Raw genomic sequence first — 21,685 nt, 5'->3', positions numbered from 1 at the left:
CTAAGTTGTAGTTGTTGTTGTTTGAGTTGTTTGTCGTTGCTTGGATGAATGCCTTCCTTATATAGGGAATATTCGGCTCCTTTGTAACTACTCCTTAGCGGGGGGCGGTTGAATAACCGTCGAGTCTTCCTGAAACTTCATCCAAGCGCTTGATATAGCATCTCCTGTGACACCCTCATTCATTGCGGAAAAGTAAACACGTAATTCTAGAATAAAACTGCATGGATATGTTTGTAATAGGTTTATTTGGGTAAAAACCTGTAATTTTTAAAATCTGAACCTGTTATAAAGATACCCAAATTGAAGGGTGTCAAAACATGCAAGGTCTAAATAGAAGTTTCATAACATAATCATCGCTAAAGTCGCGAATAGCAAAATTATACAACCAAATGTAAAGAATGAGACATATGTCCCTAAAATGTATGTGACATAAAAACTCGTATAAGAGTCCCTACAAATAAAACCAAATCTAAGTAAGTCCCAAGGTTACTTTGCTCGCTAGCTCGTCCATGAACCTCATATAAGCATCACCATACTTGTCGATCGCATTTTATACAAATACGAAAGCCACAGTCAGTGGGGAGTAATTCCGAGTTCTCCCAGCCACGAAATGTCATAATAAATATAACATGTAAACATAAGAATATGAATATGAATAACACATAGCCTTAGCACATAGATGCTAGACAATCGTGCTTATCATGTGAACAACAATATAACAACACATAGTCCTAGCATGTGAATACTAGACCGACTCATACTACACTATCATGTGAATCACATAACATCCGGGAATCCAAACTCTATCAACCATAGCCGACTTGCATCTCACCTTCTATGATTCATAGAATCATCAAACAAGAAAGGACAATATATCTAGAGACAGGCATAAGTTCTTGGTACAGTCAATAGTCACTCTGTAACTCGAGTCTATACCACGAGGTAAGGTAAACACCCTAGTTTAAACCTGCGCAGACCTTGCGACATGAGAAAAACTACCGCATCCAAGACCCATGATAACAACACATGAGTACCCTTAAGGAGTCCACCAAAGGGTTGGCTAGTACTTAAACTGACCACATACTTCTAAGAGTACGTCAGGAGGTCATGCCCTAACTTGGATATAAACCCACCAAGCTAAGACACAAAGGCTATTAAGCGGTGAACATATACTCGTCAAAGACTATAATAGCCTATCTATGACGAAGGCCGAAATACTCACCTAGGACCTAGTCCCAGCTTGAATACTTTAGCCCACGCCACACAAGACAAGTGGGACACCTAATTAACCATAAGAGGGGCAAAGAGTCCAAACTTGCACACACAAATAATCACACACACCCTAGCATATGAAAGGCTACGCAAGAGCATATTCAGCTGACAATCCAACAATATCTCTAATATCAATAATAATCCAAATTCCAGCTAACCAACAGCACCATAATCCTTGAGAACAAGCTAAAATGGCAAGGAGGCAACAAGACTCAAGCATAAGGCATCCAAAGCATCCAACAACCAATATGTGAAAAGACAATCATACTGAAAGACAAATCCTCGACCCTAGTCCCGCGACGGGTCATCGGTCAAATCGAGGCTGACCGGTTTAAACCTAGTTTGACCAAACTCGTTCGGTCAATCTGGCCCAGCTCAGAGTCTTGGCCTACTTTGGCCCAAAACACAAAATTCATCACAATATCATTCTCATGCCATTTCCAATTTCTATCATGTGAAAAACTATCAACATAAAGAAATATATTCCAACTTACAAAATATCCAATTCAATTAAATTCTCGCATAATAATGATTACCCACATGCCAAAAATACCAAAATACATAAATACGCAAATCAAAGACCCAAAACATCAAACAATAGACCCAAGACCCGACCCAAAGTGACGGGTCAAAGTCCGGGCCGGACCCACCGGGCTTGCCGGGCTGTTTTGGCGGTTTTTCCGCCCATTTTCCCTTTTTCCTACCAAAATCCGTTTCAAGCTCGATTTAATACCGTTTCAAGCAACAATCAACAATACCCATTTCGTTTCAATACTCAAGTATATGAAATAACCACAAATTAGTAAACTTTAACAACACAAGTCATGTGAAAAACGGAACTAACACATTATCAATCACCTAAACACTTAACAAACAACAAACACAACATCAATGTGACATTAAATCGTCGAGTAACTCAGAATAGTTACCTTAAGCTAGCAAAGAGACAAGTAATAACTTGAGAAAGCTTCTAAAACCCAAAATTACTCTTCATCTTCAACCACATATGAGTCACCTAACTCATCTTCAAATTCTTCACCTATAAGAACAACAAAAACACAATTATTAAGCTTAAATTCGAAACCCTAAAAGATGAGTCTTAAAACAAAATTGGGGGAAATGAAAATAAAGCTTACTAGGAGATGAGGAATGAAAAGAGGATTCCAAATATATAAGTTTTATGCAAATTGGTGGAGAAATGAATGATTTATGGTGGTTTTAGGGATTGTAAGGAGGATTTTTGGTAGGTTTTTGGTGTTTGAGAGAAGGAGGAGATAGATTGAGAATGGAGGAAATGAAAGTTGAAAGAGGAGGCAAAAGGAGGGGGTTGGGCGGTCCAAAAGGGCATGGGGAGGTGGGTCAATTGTTTACGTTTTGGGTTTGCTTCGACGGTAATTAGAAATATTCGTCGAACGCGATTTCCGTGAATACTAAAGTTCTCAAACACGATTTTACTAAAACATTAAGTACTCATATGCCCAATATCCAAACTCGTTTACCCAACGACCGTAAGAAATGGGAAAATCCCAATATTACGACTTTTATCAGAAATCTATTTTATCAAAGTAAAAGGTTTAAATATAGTTTAAATTACTTTTAAACATTTCTAAACTATCAAAAGCGATTACATTACTTCAAACTAAAATAAAATTATATTTTATCAAATTATTATTATTTCAAATAAATTAATATTAAATTAAAATGGATTAAAATATTACTTTTAAAATATAATAAAGGTCTTCAAATTTACGGGGTGTTACATCTTCTATCCCAGCATTCGTCTTCTTGGACTTCGTTCACCTTCTAAATGGATTAGTAAAACTAGGCCCAATTACTTATTCTTTAATTAATAGGCTCATGTACCCTTAAAATAATAAATTTAGTAGCTTAACTAAATTGAGCGCTAACATAAAGCCAAAAATTTAAAAACATAACATAAATTCTTATGAAATTATAGTAACACTAAAAAAGTGATTTTTTTATCGAAAAATGTTAATCAAAAAACATCATGGTTTGGTTTATGAAAAAACATTAAAAAAAATAAAGGATATAGTTTACTATTTGTTTTACTTAATTTACTTTTTTAAGAAAATGAAATAAAAATAGATCTCAGGGTAGGATCTGGATCTCGACCATACGATCTATATCCAGATCCGTTTTTACACGTATGGATCCGATTCATATCCTTATCCACTAGATCTAAAATATTGCGATCCAGATTCGATTCGTAGGATCTGGATTCCAGGTTTTGGGCATGATCTAGGATCTATTGTCATCCCTACGTATCAGTTTATAAAGGAAATTATGCAAAGATGAGAGATATGGTGAATATATAATTTTCTCTCTCTTTCACTAGATATGAGTATCTAAAGCTGGCAAACATGACCGGACCTGATCTCGGGCAAACCCGACTCGACAGAATTCGAGAATGTTGCAAACCGAAACCAAACCGACCGGACCTCACCCGATGACGTTTTGTAACCCAACACGACTAGATGATCAGTGACCCGATCCCGAACCCAACTCAATCCGATATGAAATCGATCTGATATGAACCTGATTAAATTGATAACTCGACAATTATTAAGCCGTTTTAATATTGATTATTAAAAAGAATGTGATTTAATGTTTAGCTTGATACGTTTGATTTAATAATGGAATAACTAAATCAAATAATGGTTTAAAACTAAACTTAGAGCAAGTCCAATGGTTTAGCTTAGGAACTTGCTTGCAATTTCTTAAAATTGCAAGCTAATGGCTAAACCATTGGAGATAGCCTAGTAGGATTGCTTGGGTTGAGCAACTAGTTTCATTAGGCTAGTAGCTTAAGTGGACCCACTAAAAAAACCAACCAATAAGAAATTAGTTGGGTTCAATCAAGCTAGTATAAATAAAGCTAAACCATTGTACAAGTTTGGTAGTTTAAGATTGTTGTAGCTTAACATTTGATCTGGCAAAGGTAAGCTAGTTGCAACTAGTTTACCATTGGACTTGCTCTTAATGGTGAAAAATTGGAGTAATGCTATAAATTAAGTAACAAGACCCGATAATTACCCGACACAAACCCGGCCCGACCTGATGCATCATTTGACCTGGAATAACCGGACCGGACCCAAACCCGACTCGACCCTTATGGGTAGGCTAACCCAATATGATCCGAACCCGATATGACCGGACCCGACCCGACTAACCCGATTGCAACCTTTATGACTGAATACGAGTACCTATTAAAAAATTTCAGTATTTATTGGGATTTATAGGTTTTATATATTGTACCAAAAAAATAGTTTATATTTATATACTTTATACAGAGTAGTATAGAATTTAGAGAAGATAACTCTTGCTTGAAATTTACGTGATATACTGATATGAGAATTTTTTGGTAAACTAAAGGTTATTTGACAAATTAATTAGCATTATGGGGTTGGTTTCAAACTATTTATGGCCAATGGGTCCATATCATCGCTTTTATTTTATTTTTCTGTTTTTAGCTAAAGCCGCTGACTAAACTCGCGGCTTCACTCTATTTTTGTAATTCCTTAAGCTACAACACTTTACAAATTAAGAATTATTAAAACCGCTAATTAACGAAGTCAGCGGTTTTAGTCTTTGCCTTTCTGGTAATTGGGCAGAGTTGATGGAATTATGGAAAAATATGTAACATCAGCAAAACCGGATAATGATAGGGCGCCATCCGGATAATAATAGGGCGACATCAGGTGGCGCCAAGATTGGGTGTCACCCTCTCACATGCATCCATTATAGTAAAGGTTTCCACTTATTGCATGTGAGAGGGTGATGCCGAGATTGGGTGTCACCGGGTGACGCCAACTCATTTTTCAAACCAATTAATTTGTCAAATAACCTTGGTTAACCAAAAAAAAAAAATCGTGATATGACAATCAAAAATCCTTGAACGGCAAGGCATAACTATCCTTGAACGGCAAGGTATAACTCCTTATCTAATAATCTATTTGTTTCCTTAATTAAAAATTCCCACAAATATAACCAAGGATCTTAACGATTCTTTGTTTAATGGAAATATATACTGGGCATTCCATATTAGTATCGTTTTAATTTATTTATGGAAATACTCCATATATATTTCCAAATAAAATATATAAACGTATTATTTTGGCAATAGAACTCTAATACAATAATACGTACATCATACCCCGTATATAAATAGCAAAAGCAAATTCACATAATCAATCACGGTTGTCAGCAGTGGACACCCCTATTTACACAACAAAATTTCACATAATCAATCTTCAACATAAGCTTCAAGTTTGTGATTAATACAAACACTAATAATTAATTACAGAGTATTAATCATGGACCTTAGATTAATAACACCGGCATCTTTATTCAATGCATACAGCACATCGACTGCAATACTTTCGCTAGCTCGACAATCCTACGATCAATTTGTTCCACAATTAGTTCGCAGTTACGTTGCTTCCAAGTTGGAACAATGGCTTAGCAAATCGCCGCCTCTTAAAGACTCGTTTACGCTTGTCATCGACGAGACTGATGAAGAGGATTACCACCAATCCCCTAACCTTCTATACCAGGCTTGCCAACTATACCTCTCGACTAAGCTTCGCCCCATGGCCACCCGCCTTAGTGGTGTTAGAACAAGTTCAGAGGAAAATAACGTTACATACCGCTTTAACCAAGGAGAGACATACGTCGAAAGCTTGGAAAACGTGGGAATTGATGTCGTTTGGAATTTTCGTTGTCAGAATGATAAAGGTGAGGATGTCGATCACTCTGGCAAAAAAAAGTTTTTCGAACTAACTTTCGACCTTGCTTATAAGAACGAGATTCTCGATAACTATATTCCCTCGGTTTTGCTTAAGCACTATGATCGAGCGATGGAGATGAAGAAGGATATATATCTTTATACGTATGAAGGGTACAGTTCATGGAATTCGGTCAAGTTCGATCATCCATTCACATTCGATTCTTTGGCATTAGACCCGGATTTGAAACAGTCTATTATTAATGACCTAGACATGTTCATAAGACGGAAGGAGTTTTACAACAAAGTTGGTAAAGCTTGGAAAAGAGGATACTTGCTTTACGGACCGCCTGGCACGGGCAAGTCTAGTTTAGTAGCGGCCATGGCTAATTACCTAAGGTTTAGTATCTATGATCTTCAGCTTGGTGGTGTACCAAGCGACGCCGTATTGAGGAAATTGATGCTCGCTACCAGAAATAAGTCTATTTTGGTCATTGAAGATATTGATTGCTCTATAGGCTCGTCTAGGTCAAGTCCCATTGCCCGCGACAATAGTGATGTTGACGAAGATTCTGATAGCGACGATGATGATGAGGATGTTAATAAAATACGTAAAACTCTAGCCAATAAACAAACGAGTAAACCCAATGATGACTCAAAGGTTTGTGCTTTGTCTATTTTTGAATTTTTCATTATTTTCGGTTTCTTAATCTTAATTTCACAAAAAAACATGTGCCAATTTTTAATTACCTCTGTCTCATCCGTAGTTAGTTATCTATTTGGCTTTTTTGTGAGTGAATTTTGAAACAAAGATAACTATTGACTTGAACGGAGTGAGTACAAATCACGCTACATAACTCGTATATAATGTTGATTTAACAAAATAATCCCTAACTAGTGTAGACCCCGCACATGTGCGGTATATATAGAGATTTTATTTTTAGTTATTATTTGCGGTATATATAGAGATTTTATTTTTAGTTATTATTTATATTTTGAATTGACTCATCAGTAATTTGCCATACACCTCACTTTTTGATATGAGAAAAAAAATTGAACTATGAGATAATCAAGAAGATTAAAGTTATAAAATGTATATTTACTGGAAAAAAATCTATTTTTTCTTTACCATAAAACTAATGATTACAATTTATAATTTTTCTCAATTTATTTTAATGATCTTTTTTTTTTTACGAAACTAATAATATCCGTGTTAGGTAATTCTCTAATTGTTCCGGGTATGAATTCCGAAGCAGGTTTGTTTACCACGCTAGCTTTGTCGAATAATGCCTCTTCTAGCCTTGACTGCTCTCCTCGGCCTCTCCTGCAACAATGAGCAAGCGAGGCTTGGCTTTGTGCCAAGCGTACTCACTCCGACGCTCAAGTCGGTGAATTTCTTGTGATTAAGTAGTATGTAGCTTGATGACGTGTATTGTAGAGAGATGAGAGGGATAATACCAATTTAAGTGGTTCTTAGGTTAGATTACGGATCTCCTCCTCAATGAGGATTGAGGAGTATTTATGAACTTTCACCTTTTGTCACGTGGTGCCAAGTGGCCAAGTGGCATAGCGGGTGGAAAGACGATCTACCCTCGGCCGAGGGACCTATGGCAGGCCGGCGAGCACCGGTGGACTCCATGCTGAGGGTTCTTGGATGTGAGTCTGGGTATGGGCCCGGGCTGTAGGTTGCCATGCACGAGACCCGGTGGCCGGGAGAAAAAGCGCCGCATCGGTGGGATGTCTAAGTCATTGGCTTCTTTGTGGATATCTTTGACCTCGTTCAATATGTTGACTTGGTCACGGTGCGAGATATGCCCCATCAATTTGCCCCAGCGTAGTCTATGCCGTGGTATGGGCTCCGATGTATCTTGAGTGTATATTCGTGCAAGTGAAAATTTTACTCGCCTGGCTTTTTCTCCTTCGGCTTACTTCAGACAGGCCGCACCGTATCCCATCAGATCCCCCTCCACATGGATGTGTAATGGACATCAAAATGTGGAAGAGAAGGTGTCTTCTTGGCGGCGGACCCAAGGTTGATACGGTGGGATACGGTGCGGCCCGTACGTAAGTAAGCCGAAGGAGAAAAAGCCGGGCGAAAAATTTTCACTTGCACGAATATACACTCAAGATACATCGAGCCCATACCACGGATGACTACGCCGGGGCAAATTGATGGGGCATATTCTCGCACCGTGACCAAGTCAACATATTGAACGAGGTCAAAGATATCCACAAAGAAGCCAATGACTTAGACATCCCGGCCGATGCGGCTTTCGGCTGCCCGACCGGTCTCAGATGGCAACCTACCGGCCGGGCCCATACCCGCGTACTCACATCCAAGAACCCTCGCATGGAGTCCACTGTGCTCGCCGGCCGCCATAGGTCCCTCGGCCGAGGGTAGATCGCCTTTCCACCGCTATGCCACTTGGCCCACTTGGCTACCACGTGACAAAAGGTGAAAGTCTATAAATACTCCTCAATCCTCATTGAGGAGGAGATCCAGAATCTAACCTAAGAACCACTTAAATTGGTATTATCCCTCTCATCTCTCTACAATACACGTCATCAAGCTACATACTACTTAATCACAAGAAATTCACCGACTTGAGCGTCGGAGTGAGTACGCTTGGCACAAAGCCAAGCCCCGCCTTGCTCATTGTCAGGAGAGGCCGAGGAGAGCAATTAAGGCTAGAAGAGGCATTATTCGACAAAGCTAGCGTGGTAAACAAACCGCTTCGAATTCATACCCGAACAATTGGCGCCGTCTGTGGGGAAAAACAGATACTAGAAGCTAGTCATTCCCAAACAAAAAAAAAAAAAAAAAAAAAAAACCCACCCAAAAAGCTAAGAAGATGTCAAAAGAACAAGAGGTGTTCGTAATCAAGAGCCCCTCCACCCGGTGATACCGTCCACAATTCTGCGAGTGCAGCCCTCCACCAAATGGATAATTCAACCGGAGTTCGGATGCCAATAATGCCAGATCGCCGTGCCGCCACGACCAGGTCACCGTCATGGGACGTGTGGTTGATGCAAAGAAAGCCGGGCGCTCCTGGACTGATTGTCGGTCGCGCCGGCTCACACTGCCACACCGGCAAGAGCGGCGGGACCCGTCCAGGAAGCTAGGGCCCAAAAGGTGACTCCGAGAAACCCGAACGAAGCACTAAGAGAGGCCGAGCACGCCAAGACGCAGGGGAGCCCAGTGTCGGTGGTAGAACTAAGCCCTTCCCGCACTCGCGGAAGGGACGATGTCGCCGCGACACCCACGAGGCATGCCCCGGACGAGCGAAAGGAGTTCGACTCACCGTAGTCGGAGAAGGAGTCCGACTCACCAGAGTCAAAGAAGGAGTCCGACTCACCAGAGTCGGAGAAGAAGCCCTTCCCGCCACGGGGAGAGGGGTCGGACTAGGGATGCGAGGAGCGATCGCCGCGTGTCATTAGACACGTGGTCGACACCCCTCGGTGCCTCGTCCTAGAGACCCCGGTGCCGCCAAAGCTAAAGCTACCGTCCATATCATACAAAGGAGAAGGCGACCCAACCGATCATGCCGAGGCTTTCGAGTCTCACATGTCGGTGTGGGAGCAACCTGACGAGGTATGGTGCCGGGTTTTCCCAACGACCTTGGTTGGAATGGCGCAAAGCTGGTACAAGGGGCTACCCGATGGGTCGGTATACTCCTATTCCGACCTAAGAGACGCGTTTTTGGCCCAAGATTTCTACCAATAAAGGAGAGCCGTCGAGACGTCGGATCTCCCGACCATCGGCGAGAGGGAGGCGAGTCACTCCGAAGCTATGTGAAAAGGTTCGATGCCGTGGTTCAGGCAGATTAGGGAGCCGAACAGCGAACTAGCGGCCTTCGCAGACGATGAAAGGCCTCCCGGAGGGGACTTGAAAACGAGCTCATCAAGTGCGGTGGCACGAGCCTTGAGTCCGCCAGAAATTGGCCGACCCAGGCCATTAAGGTCGAAGACTATCACAAAATATGGGTAGGCCACGGCGAAGCCGGGCACTCAGAAAGAAAGAGCCACCGGGAGGACAAGCCGGATGAAGGGCGCCGTGACAATAATAGGTCGCGGACCGACAGGCCCGCCAGGAAGCAGAACCTAGCGGACGCCGGGGAGTTCGGTCCGTACTACCATAAGAAGTACAAAGATCACACCCCCCGGTCGTATCGGCCGCCGAGGTCTTCTCCCGAGCGTAAACGAGGGGCGAAGTGGGAAAGGCCCCCAAACCTAGGGGGGACGGTGACACGAGCCCGTCTTGAGTACCACGGCCACACCGGTCACTTAACCAACGATCGGCATTTGAAGAATGCCATTGAAGAACCGATCCGAAAAGGAGCCTCGGCAAATATGTTGCCGGAGGCCAAAAGACTAGCACCGGCGGCTCGGATAAAAATCCGTCTTTCAACGAATAGGAACAATTCATGTTGTCATCGGGGGAAACGAGAACGGCGGATCCGCTCACGGGCACAAGCGGCACTGAACGAATCAGATCGGGCCGTCAAACTTCGTGCCCACTACAGCGGCCCGCCCTTCCAACATCCCGAACATAACTATTGGGAAGAAGGACTACGAAGGAGTCATCGCCCCGCATAGCGACCCACTCGTAGTCCACTTAGACATAGCCAACCACCTGGTCATGAGATGCCTGATTGACACGGGTGCTTACACGAACATCATGTTCGGAGTGCTTTACGGGGCTCGGCCGAAAATTGAGGACCTTAGCCCATGCACCAACCCATTGTACAGCTTCTCCGGGCGAGGCTTGGTCCCCAGGGGTCTATCAAGTTACCGGTGATGTTCGGCCAGTCCGACGCGGCCAAGAATGTGATGTCCGAGTTCGTGGTCATCGACGGCTCATCCGCATACAACGTTCTCATCGGTCGTGTCACCCTGAGTGAGGTCGATGCTGTAATGTCCATCCGGCCCCGACAACGATGTACGTCTCGGACCGCGGGGAGGTTCATAAACTCGTCTCAAAGAACGAAAAAGACGAGGTGGTCAACGTCCAAATATCGGCGGAGGATGCAACATGCAATCCTTCAAAGTGGCAAAGAAAGAGGAAAAAGGGAAGAACCCATCCTTAAGACAGGAGGACGAACCGATGAGCACCAACCACGTCGCCATGATCGAAGGGGCCGAGACCGAACAGATAGAGATTGATCCGGACGCACCGTGATCGTCGGTGTCGGCACGAACCAAAATTCAGGGCCGATCTCCTAGACCTCGACCGAGAACGAACAAAGATGTCTTTGCGTACTCAGCCGCCGAGATGCCAGTGTAAGCGGGAGGTCATCGTTCACAAGTGAACGTACTCCCAGCGCCCGCCCCGTGAAGCGGAGGGTGAGAAACTCCTCGGCCGAAAAGGAAGATGCCATCAAGGCCGAGGTTGATAAGTTGTTAGATGCAGGCTTTATCATCCCTTGTACATACCCCGAATGGCTAGCTAATGTTGTAATGGTTAAAAAGTCATCGGGGGGGTGGAGGATGTGTGTTGATTTTACGCAACTTAATAAAGCATGCCCGAAAGATTGCTACCCCTTGCCTCGGATAGATAGCTTAATAGACGCAACGGCGGGCTACACAATCTTGAGCCTGCTCGACGCCTTTTCAGGATACCATCGGTATTCATGGCGAGGAAGACATGCCTAAATGCGCATTCATCACCATACACTTACGCACCTACATGTACAAAATGATGCCGTTTGGTTTGAAAAATGCCGGCGCGACTTACACAAGACTGGTGGACAAAATATTCCAAAATCAAAAAGGGCGAAACATTGAGGCCTACGTCGACGATGCTATTGTCAAGAGCAAGTCCGACGGCGAGCACTTAGCCGATTTACACGAGACATTTTGTTCACTAAGGAAATACAAGATGAAGCTTAACCCGACAAAGTGCAACTTCGGTGTCGGGCCGGAAATTCCTCGGCGTGCTTGTTAGCGCCCGGGGGAATTGATGCCAATCCAGAGAAAGTCCAAGCAATTCTCGACTGCGGAGCCGAGGAACCGCAAAGAGGTTATGATATCTTGACCGGAAGGATGGCGGCCCTTGCCCGTTTTATCTCTCGGTCAGCCGACAAGAGCACCCCTTTCTTCAAAGTGTTGAAGGGGAATAAAGACTTTTCTTTGGGGGGAACAAAGCACGGCTTTCAAACAATCGAAAGCCCATCTCGCAAACTCTCCCGACCCCGTCCCGGACCGACGCCGGGGAAACGCTATATCTATACTTAGCAAGAACCTCGGCCACGGTCGATCCGTGATCGTCGAGAAAAAACAAGCAAGCAGACTCCAATCTACTTTATCACCATACATCGTTGTTGCCGAGAGAAACTACCCGCCGATTGAAAAAGCGCCTTTGCCGTGGTTGTTGCCGCAAGGAAGTTGAAACCCTACTTCGACGCACATCCCATGACGGTCTTAACCGACCAGCCGTTGGAGAAAACACTGAAAAATTCGAAGATCAGCAGACTTATCAAATGGGCAGTGGAGCTATCTGGCTTCGGCATTCAATACAAACCGAGGCCTTCGATAAAGGGGCAGGCGCTGGCAGACTTCTTGGCCGAGTGCACGTATCAGGAAGAGTCGTGTCCCGGCATGTGGGAGGTATATACCGATGGATCCTCCACAACGAACGGCTCAGGAGCCGGCATCCTTATCATCAGCCCAAACGGGGACGAGTTCGAGTACGCTTTGAAGTTTACCTTCTCGACCTCAAACAACGAATCCGAATATGAGGCAGTGATAACCGGAGTTGAGTTAGCCGAGCCGCAAGGTAACACATCATTTTGAAAACAGACTCTCTCTTGGTGACTAACCAATACGAAGGAGAGTACGAAGCTCGGGACGATGGGATGGTAAGATACCTGGAAAAGGTAAAAGCCGAGACCTCAAAATTGAAGTCATTCAAAATGCGACACATCCCCAGGTCTGAGAACAACCGGGCCGACGCTCTCTCAAAGCTGGCCAGTTCAACCATAAAGAATATCAGCCGGACCGTGCTGGTGGACATCAGGAACGCTAAAAGCATTGACGAAACCATCGGCATGGTGTGCGACGTGGAAGCCGAGACGACATGGATGACTCCGATAAAGAGGTATAAACTGACACATGAGCTACCGGAAGACCGCAATCTCTCACAAAAGATAAAGAGGATCGCAGCAAGGTACTTGGTGTTTGAAGGAGAGTTATACGAGGTCCGTGACAAGGCCACTCTGAAGTGTGTCGGTCCAGCCGATGCGAGCTAATCTTGTGAAATACACGAAGGCATCTGTGGTCATCACATGGGGGCAAGAACACTAGCCCACAAAGCTCTCCGAGCCGGCTACTTCTGGCCCACCATGCTTGAAGATTCCAAAAACAAAACCAGAAAATGCAACAAATGCCGGGATGCACGCTCCGGTGATACACGCACCTTCCCGAGACTCGCAACCGTGCTTAATCCCCTTCCCTTTGCACAGTGGGGAATGGATCTACTAGGGCCATTTCCAACGGCATCCGGAGGAAGAAAGTTCCTAATCGTCGCCGTCGACTACTTCACCAAATGGGTCGAGGCCGTGGCGTGCTCGCGCTAAATCGCGGCGGCCGTAAGAAAGGTGATCTGGGAAAATGTCATAACTCGCTTTGGGTTACCCCAAGTCATGGTGTTCGACCATGGCCGAGAATTTTGGAGTGACACAATAATGAGCTGGTTGGAAGAACTCGGCATCAAATTTGCATACTCCTCCGTCTGCCACCCCCGAGAACGCGACGGACGGAGGCGACCAATAAAACGATCCTCAACGGCTTGAAGAAGACAGTTGAAGACCTAAAGGGAAGATGGGCCGATGAGCTACCCGGCGTACTATGGTCCCTCCGGACCACGGAGAAAGAAGCAACGGGCAGTCCTTTTCACCTAGTCTACGGGTCCGGCGATCCTGCCGATTGAAGCAACGGTGCCAACATTCAGAACGGCCACTTTTAACCCAGATGAAAACGAGGAAGGCCTAAGAACCTCCCTGGACCTGGTCGAAGAAAGCCGAGATGCGGCACGCCTCAACTTAGCAAGATATCGTAGCCGAATGAAAAGGGCCTACAAATCGAAGAGTCCACAAAAGGGACCTAAAAGTAGGAGATCTAGTCCTAAGGAAGTCAGCTGCCACCAACAAAGGAAACATCCATGGCAAGTTGACGGCCAACTGGGAGGGTCCCTACAAGGTAGTTGAAGAAATGAGGCCGGGTACATACCGGCTGACGGACATGGGAGATATACCTTTGATGAGCCATTGGAACACCGACAATCTCGAAAAATACTTTGTATAACAATGAGTTGCCCAAAACAATTGTTGGCACCCCAATGCATATTCATATCTAATGAGGAATCATCCAAGTTTTTCATCAAAGTGTTAATCCACCCCAATCAGAAGGCATACTAAACATATGTACACAGCAGACAGCGCCAAAACCTCGATCACCGATCATCCCGGCCTTTAACGGGAGTGACGGGGGGACGAGCCGATATGCTAACATATGTTCAACGGCGGTCAAAACGTAAACTCCGTTGCCCCGGTAATTGGCCGGGAAGAGACGAGTGAAACGCGACTGCCCTCGGCAAATTAAGACCGAGTTTAAAGACGTTAAACACAGTTGAGATACGCATTCTAACTGCCTCGGCCAAGCCGAAGGTAAAAACGAAAAAGCGCTCAATTAATTAACGAATCGCCTCGGCAAATTAAGACCGAGTTTAAAGACGTTAAACACAGTTGAGATACGCATTCTAACTGCCTCGGCCAAGCCGAAGGTAAAAACGAAAAAGCGCTCAATTAATTAACGCGACTGCCCTCGGCAAATTAAGACCGAGTTTAAAGACGTTAAACACAGTTGAGATACGCATTCTAAACTGCCTCGGCTAAAGCCAAAGGTAAAAACGAAAAGCGCTCAATTAATTAACGCAAGAAGACAAGTGAAGGAATAAATCAAAAGGCCTCGGCCAAGCCAGAGGCAAAGCAAACAAAATCTCATTAAGGAAAAGATAACGAAGTTACAAGAAGGAGAAGTACAGACGACGGCCGTCCCCTTTGGGATAAGCCAAGACTCTACCTACCAAGGTCTTACAAAAATACAAGGAAAAGTAAAGCAAAAGGTTTCGGACGGTTCTTTGAAGCGCCAAAAGGATGGCGGGAGAAAAGGCTTAATAGTTGGCCCCGAATAGCTGAAGCTATCCGAGACGCCGGTGAGCTCGGTGACGACCGCCCGTCTCCCTATGCCTCGTTCTTTTTGCCCTTACCGCCATCGCAGCGTTACCCTCGGTGAGCGACTTAGATGCAACCTGGGCAGCCTTAGCATCCTCAGCCTTCTTGGCAGCCTTAGCATCCTCAGCTGCCTTATCCGCCGCAGCTTCCTTGGCAGCCTTAGCATCCTCAGCTGCCTTATCCGCCGCATCTTTCTTAGCAGCCTTAGCATCCTCAGCTGCCTTCAGTCTGGCGGACTCCTCCCTGGCCGCCCTCGTTTTCTCTGCAAGGGCCGCCTTTGTAGCGGTCGCCTCCTCCTCCTTCTTGGCCCTCGCATCCTCGGCAGCCTTATCCGCCGCAGCCTTCTCTTTAGCTTCGAGCCTATCATCGAACAGCTCGTCGAATTTTGTCCACAGAAAGGAGCCATCCGGATAGACCTCATCTATCACCTCCCTGAAAGCTTCTTCGGTCAGGTCCCTATACTGAGCACACATGCGAGGGAGAATCGTGCTTTGAAGTGTCTCAATATCCTTCTCCCTTTGGGCAAGGATAGCACTAGTCTCCCTATGCGACTGCGCTGAGCCGATACGCCCTTTTCGACTCCTCCCTTTGGGCGACAACAACGTCGTAGCCGCCCTTGTACTGTCCCGTTCCTCCTTCAACTTGGCGGCGCAGATTCAGCAGACCTCTACCTTGGCCTTCTCGGCCGACAGCCTTCTTAATTTCCTCGACCCGCGCTTGTGCGCGCAAGGAGGTCAAGCTTAGCCTTACCGGCCTCCCCTTTGCGGCGGCAACAACATCGAGCCTCACCGCTCCATCAACGGTCCCGTCTCGGCCAAGGCCTTTTCTTGCTCCCTAATACGAGAGCCGACCGATTCGGACCAAATCCCAACCTTCTTGCTCAGCTTTGTACCCTCCGCTATGAGCCGGTCGTTGGATATCGACGCGAGTACGAGTCGACATTTTTTCCCGCCGTCCGCATAGGCCTCTTCTCAACTCGCCGCTCGATGGGGGATCGCGCTGGTTGATCTACAAAAATTCAACCAAAGAGTCCACGTCAACGTTCATGGACATACCGAGAGCCGGTCATCAGGTATATCTAATGAGCCGGCTAAATCTGAGCCGCAAGTCAGACCTGTACCGGAGGGCTTGCTCTTCTTGGCCGGTTGACCCATTTCCTCGGCGCTGGCATTAACATGAGCAACGGAAGCAGAAGCATCGGTGGCATGGGTAGATCTATTCCTTTTACGCCTAAGCGGAGATCCCTCAGCATCGGAATCCTCTCCATCGACAATGTCAACGACCTCCACCTCCTCGGTAGAGGCGGAACGAGGTTGACACCGTCGCCGCCGTGACTTGGATTTTCGGACCCGACGAGGCAAGGCAGCGCGCTACTACCTTGGCCTGGGCCGCCGTCTCGTCCAAGCCCTTCAAGAGGTCAGTAGGCGACGGACGGCGGTCATGCACATCGACCTTCGGATTCTTCTCCTTAACATTTCCGTCTTTGTCCAGCCCCATCTTCTCGAGGAGTTGCTCAGACAGTTCGGGACCAAAGTGCTCTGTAAAAGAAACAAAGTAAAAGCTTAGACAAAGGGACATGTCAAGAAACAAACAACGAAAAACGTTAAAGCGAAAATGGGCCTCACACCGACCCCACTCACCCTGTGCTAGGGCCGGTATGAGGCCGACATAGCAAAGCGGCTCGTCCATCAAGATGACTTGCGTCGGGGGCAACCAAACCTTCGGCGCCCCATCATCATCGACCTCGAAAAGCTTCAAAGTGCTCGCTTCGTCCCTCATTAAGATAGACATTCCCGGCGTCCATCTTATTCTTGCCCTTGGGGATCATCTTCTCACGCTCCCCTTTGCTCTCGCACCGCAAGTTAACGTAGTGCTCAAAAGACCGAGGCAACGGATAATCATCGGGGACCTCGACATACACCCACCGTTCCTTCCACCCTTGCGGGAGGTGAGCTTAGGCACGGTGAGATAGCCTGGCTCAGTCTGGATGCTATACCACCCCCGGCCACCTTGAACATTCATTCGAAGAAAATGAATTCGGCGGAATAAGTTTACCGTTGGGATCACCCCCCTGAAGCGACACAGCCACACGAAGCCGACTATAGTCCTAACGGCCAAAGGGTGAAGCTGCGCCGCTGCAACGTTCATCGCCTGAATTATGGAAGAGACGTACATATTGAGAGGAAACCGGAGACCATACTCCAAGTGCCTCATATATACGCCGATGTGACCCGGGGAGGGCAACGACGGCCTGGCCCTCTCCAGGGATGACAATGTTGTACCCCTTGCCAAAAAAGAAGTGCTCTTCGAAGAATTCAGCGAGCAGCGGGCGAGCCCATCGGTCCAAGCACGATTGGGGCCGATGGTGCGGTTATCGTAATGATGCAAGACTGTCGCCCTCTCCGCACCGGAAGGATTCCCTTCCTCATCATCAACATCATCTTCCCACTGCTCCAGAACTCTGTGGTCAACTTCAGGGGAAGGAGACCTAGGGCCCCTCGACCTTAACGGAATTGCGGCTACCACCTCCTCCTCATCAACACGCGACGGGGAACCCCCCGGCGCACGGGTACTGGGACCGGCATCAGTAGAAGACATGGTTCACAACAATTACTTAAACAAAACAAAAAGTTGAAAAGGTTTTTTCAGTTTACCTTGAAGAAAAGTGCTACGCCGACGTAAAAATTCTGAAGATCGGAAGAGAGGGAAAGACTTGGAATTTTGGAAAGAAGAAAATTTTTAGAATGAATGAAATTGTTAACCAATTTCACTCCAAAGATCTGGTATTTATAGGCAAAGGCCCATAAAGGAGGACCAATCAAAACGCAGCCCATGAAGCGTCAGCCAATCAACGAAGAGACACATGTCAGGCATGCGTACACGGAATGTCAATCGACGCAACAGTTGAATGTCAATCAAAGCAACAGTACCCAAGCGTCTCCAACACGCCCCTTCATATCCCTTTGCCTATTCATCTTCCTCAGCAAAACTCTTAAAATATCTATTCTCCGCCGGCAACACGACTAGCCAAGCTAGGCAGCACCGGCCGGGGGCAATCAAAAATACACCGGCACTCTCAACCTTGGGTCCGCCGGCCAGCAGCACCTTCTCTTCCACATTTTGATGTCCATTACACATCCATGTGGAGGGGGGATACGGTGGGATACGGTACGGCCTGTACAGAAGTAAGCCGAAGGAGAAAAAGCCGGGGCAGAAAATTTTCACTTGCACAGAATATACACTCAGCATACATCGGAGCCCATACCACGGCATAGACTACGCTGGGGGCAAATTGATGGGGCATATTCGCACCACCACCAAGTCAACATATTGAACGAGGTCAAAGATATCCACAGCAAGCCAATGACTTAGACATCCCAGCCGATGCGGCCTTTCGGCCTGCCAGCCTGGGTCTCGGCATGGCAACCTACCAGCCGGGGCCCATACCCGCGTACTCACATCCAAGAACCCTCGGCATGGAGTCCACCAGGCTCGCCGGCCTGCCATAGGTCCCTCGGCCGAGGGTAGATCAGTCTTTCCACCTGCTATGCCACTTGGCCCACTTGGCCACTACGTGACAAAAGGTGAAAGTCTATAAATACTCCTCAATCCTCATTGAGGAGGAGATCCAGAATCTAACCTAAGAACCACTTAAATTGGTATTATCCCTCTCATCTCTCTACAATACACGTCATCAAGCTACATACTACTTAATCACAGTAAATTCACTGACTTGAGCGTCGGAGTGAGTACGCTTGGCACAAAGCCAAGCCCTCAGTTTGCTCATTGTTGCAGGAGAGGCCGAGGAGAGCAGTCAAGGCTAGAAGAGGCATTATTCGACAAAGCTAGCGTGGTAAACAAACCTGCTTCGGAATTCATACCCGGAACACTAATATATAATAATAACAATAAAAACTTAGAAATTTATAGTTTATAAAATTATAGCAAATTTATCTTAGTTCAATTAAAAGATTATAATTTAGATTTTAATGAAAATATTATTATTTGATTAAAAGATTATATTTTAATGAAATGCTAATAATGTAATGAATAGTCTTTTCGTTTCCTTATTTAACTTTGCTTTTGGAGGGAGAATCTTGCAGATTTTTATTCTCTTAGTAAATAGGGGATGGGATAATTTAATTATAGCAATGATTCATGATTCATCCAGTTTACATTATTTTTTTATTTTACTTTTTAAGCTTGCAGATTTGGCCCATAATGTGCTTAGAAGAAGGCAAGATTAAAGGCCAAAATAAAAGATAATATAGTTAGGCGGGAAAAAACGTAGAATCACCTATTCATTTAGTAAATAGGGGATGGTATACAAGTTGAACTAATATGTGTGACAATTGATTGATTTGTTAACGCAGTTATCGCTGTCCGGGCTACTAAACTTCATCGATGGGCTATGGTCAAGTTGCGGACAAGAGAGGATCATTATATTCACGACGAACCATAAAGACAGGCTCGACCCAGCCCTGTTGCGTCCAGGACGAATGGATATGCACATTCACATGTCCTACTTGACAATGAAGGGTTTTAGGGTGCTTGTCAACAATTACCTTGGCGTCTCAGGGGACCATCCTTTATTCGAGGAGATTGAACCACTCCTCGAAACTACAGACGTCACCCCAGCCCAAATCGCCGAGGAGCTCATTAGGAATGAAGATGCCGACGTAGCCCTTTCTGAGGTTATTGAATTGCTTAAGAAGAAGTCGAAACAATGTCAAAACACGATTAAGAAAGCCGGTGTGAAGAGACGAAGTGAGTCATCCAAGAAGAGCAAAGGCAAAAAGGTTGGAATTAAGAAGGTTCGACGACAGTAAGGAAGATATCTTTTTTTTTTTTTTTTTAAATGAGTTACAAGGATAGTATAATAATAAAATGAATTAGAGAATCAATGATCAAATCAAATTTTTTTTTTACAGCAAATAGTATATTAGAAGTAAAATTATTTGATTCAATTTTCGATGGAAATATCAATATGTGTTATGTAAAACTGTATTTTTTTTTTTTTTGAATGTTTTGACTACAAAACCATAATAACAAGTCTAAAGAGACTAGTTTATTTAAGGATTTTTTAGTAGTTTTAAAAAGTTCTTTGCTATGGCTTTTATTATGATCGATCATGTTACCGTCAATGATAGGTTAGGTCCGTTAAATAAGTAAAATAACTTTTATATAACTTTTACGTAAGTAAATCAAAAGAAAGTACAGAGCATACCAACCTTCATTATGCTTTATTGCTATGTCATATTAAATCATACTCTATATTAAATTACTCCGTATAGATACGCAATACACCAACCAAATGTAAAGAAACTCTCATAAACTCTCACAAATTCTCTTTTTTCTATTCCGTTACAAGCTTATAACCTCTCATAAAGAGCAAGTGAGAGAGCAAATGGGAGCGGAGGTGTGAAGTGGGAAGCTTGTGACCATAACAAGTAAGACGGTCTGAATTAATTGAGGCTGTAACTTACAACGGATTTAAACAAGAATTTGTTTAAGGAAAAATGGAATATGTGACTAGGTATGTCGTAATGGGGATTTAGGAAGAACAATGTTGGTAAATTATTGGGTAAAGTGATAAAGTGAGACTATAAATAAAGGTAGGGCATGTCAACATCGAAGACCCAACCATTTGCTAGTTCATCGCCCCTCTTGTTAGCCTGTTATATCAGTGCTTGTGTCATTGTGTGACTTGTCTTTTTCTTTACAACTAGTATTGCTATAGACGGTATATTTGTCCATAGCTAAAGACGGGTCAAATAACTTAAAAGTGATGACATTTTTGATCCCATCACCTCACTTGTTGCTTGTCCTATTAGGAATGTGGTATTGTATTTGGTCCGTCTTTAGTATAGACGGATATGTGTCGTCTATAATGAGATTTTGTGCTTTCTTTAATGAGTTATTTTCACTTTGGGTACCCGAGATTTGGCCAAATTTCAGTTTGGGTACCTCATATTTGCAAAATTTCATTTTGGGTGCCCAAGTTTATAAGTGTATGTATTTTAGGTACCCAAGATTTGTGTAACTCTATTTTAGGTGCCTCAAAATAAAGTTAAATTTAATAAATAAAAAAAACACACCAATCTTTTTATGTGGTTTGCTCCCAAAGGTAAAAGTTCTACCTTCCTTACTTATCCCTTCATTTTTGATAGTTTATCCCAAAATACAACCAAATAAAACAAGTATGAAGAATATTATCGATGTTCATTTGTTTCATATTGATTATCTATACAAATTTAGTTTCTTATCCAAAATGAAAGAAGAATCAAACATTAGATTTCCAAAGTCACTCCTCCAACAATTAATGGAGGTACAATTTTGATCTATCTCGCAACACATATATCATACGAAAGTCTTTGTTTTGATTTTGGATTTTGGGTTCATGATTACTAATTTTGTAACACCTCGACTCAAACCGGGT

The 21,685-nt window shown here is 44.5% G+C and overlaps 1 protein-coding gene across 1 annotated transcript; it reads left to right on the top strand.

Moving 5' to 3' along the window:
- Positions 1 to 5,514: 5,514 nt before the first annotated feature.
- Positions 5,515 to 20,169, top strand: LOC141621256 (AAA-ATPase At3g50940-like). The gene is made up of 2 exons (XM_074437897.1): positions 5,515 to 6,677; positions 19,620 to 20,169. The coding sequence occupies exons 1-2, from the start codon at positions 5,607 to 5,609 to the stop codon at positions 20,073 to 20,075; spliced, it is 1,527 nt and encodes a 508-aa protein (XP_074293998.1). The 5' UTR covers positions 5,515 to 5,606; the 3' UTR covers positions 20,076 to 20,169.
- Positions 20,170 to 21,685: the final 1,516 nt, after the last annotated feature.

This window comes from Silene latifolia, chromosome X (genome assembly GCF_048544455.1).
Source record: "Silene latifolia isolate original U9 population chromosome X, ASM4854445v1, whole genome shotgun sequence".
NCBI classification, from domain to species: Eukaryota; Viridiplantae; Streptophyta; class Magnoliopsida; order Caryophyllales; family Caryophyllaceae; genus Silene; species Silene latifolia.
The sequence above is the reverse complement of the archived record's forward strand: the minus strand, read 5'-3'. Positions and strand labels throughout refer to the sequence as shown.

Bases quoted from the DNA above. Each gene is read 5' to 3' on its own strand.
- LOC141621256 (XM_074437897.1), top strand. From the start codon at position 5,607: ATGGACCTTAGATTAATAACACCGGCATCTTTATTCAATGCATACAGC. The intron at 6,678-19,619 runs GTTTGTGCTTTG...TTGTTAACGCAG, and splicing joins AACCCAATGATGACTCAAAG to TTATCGCTGTCCGGGCTACT.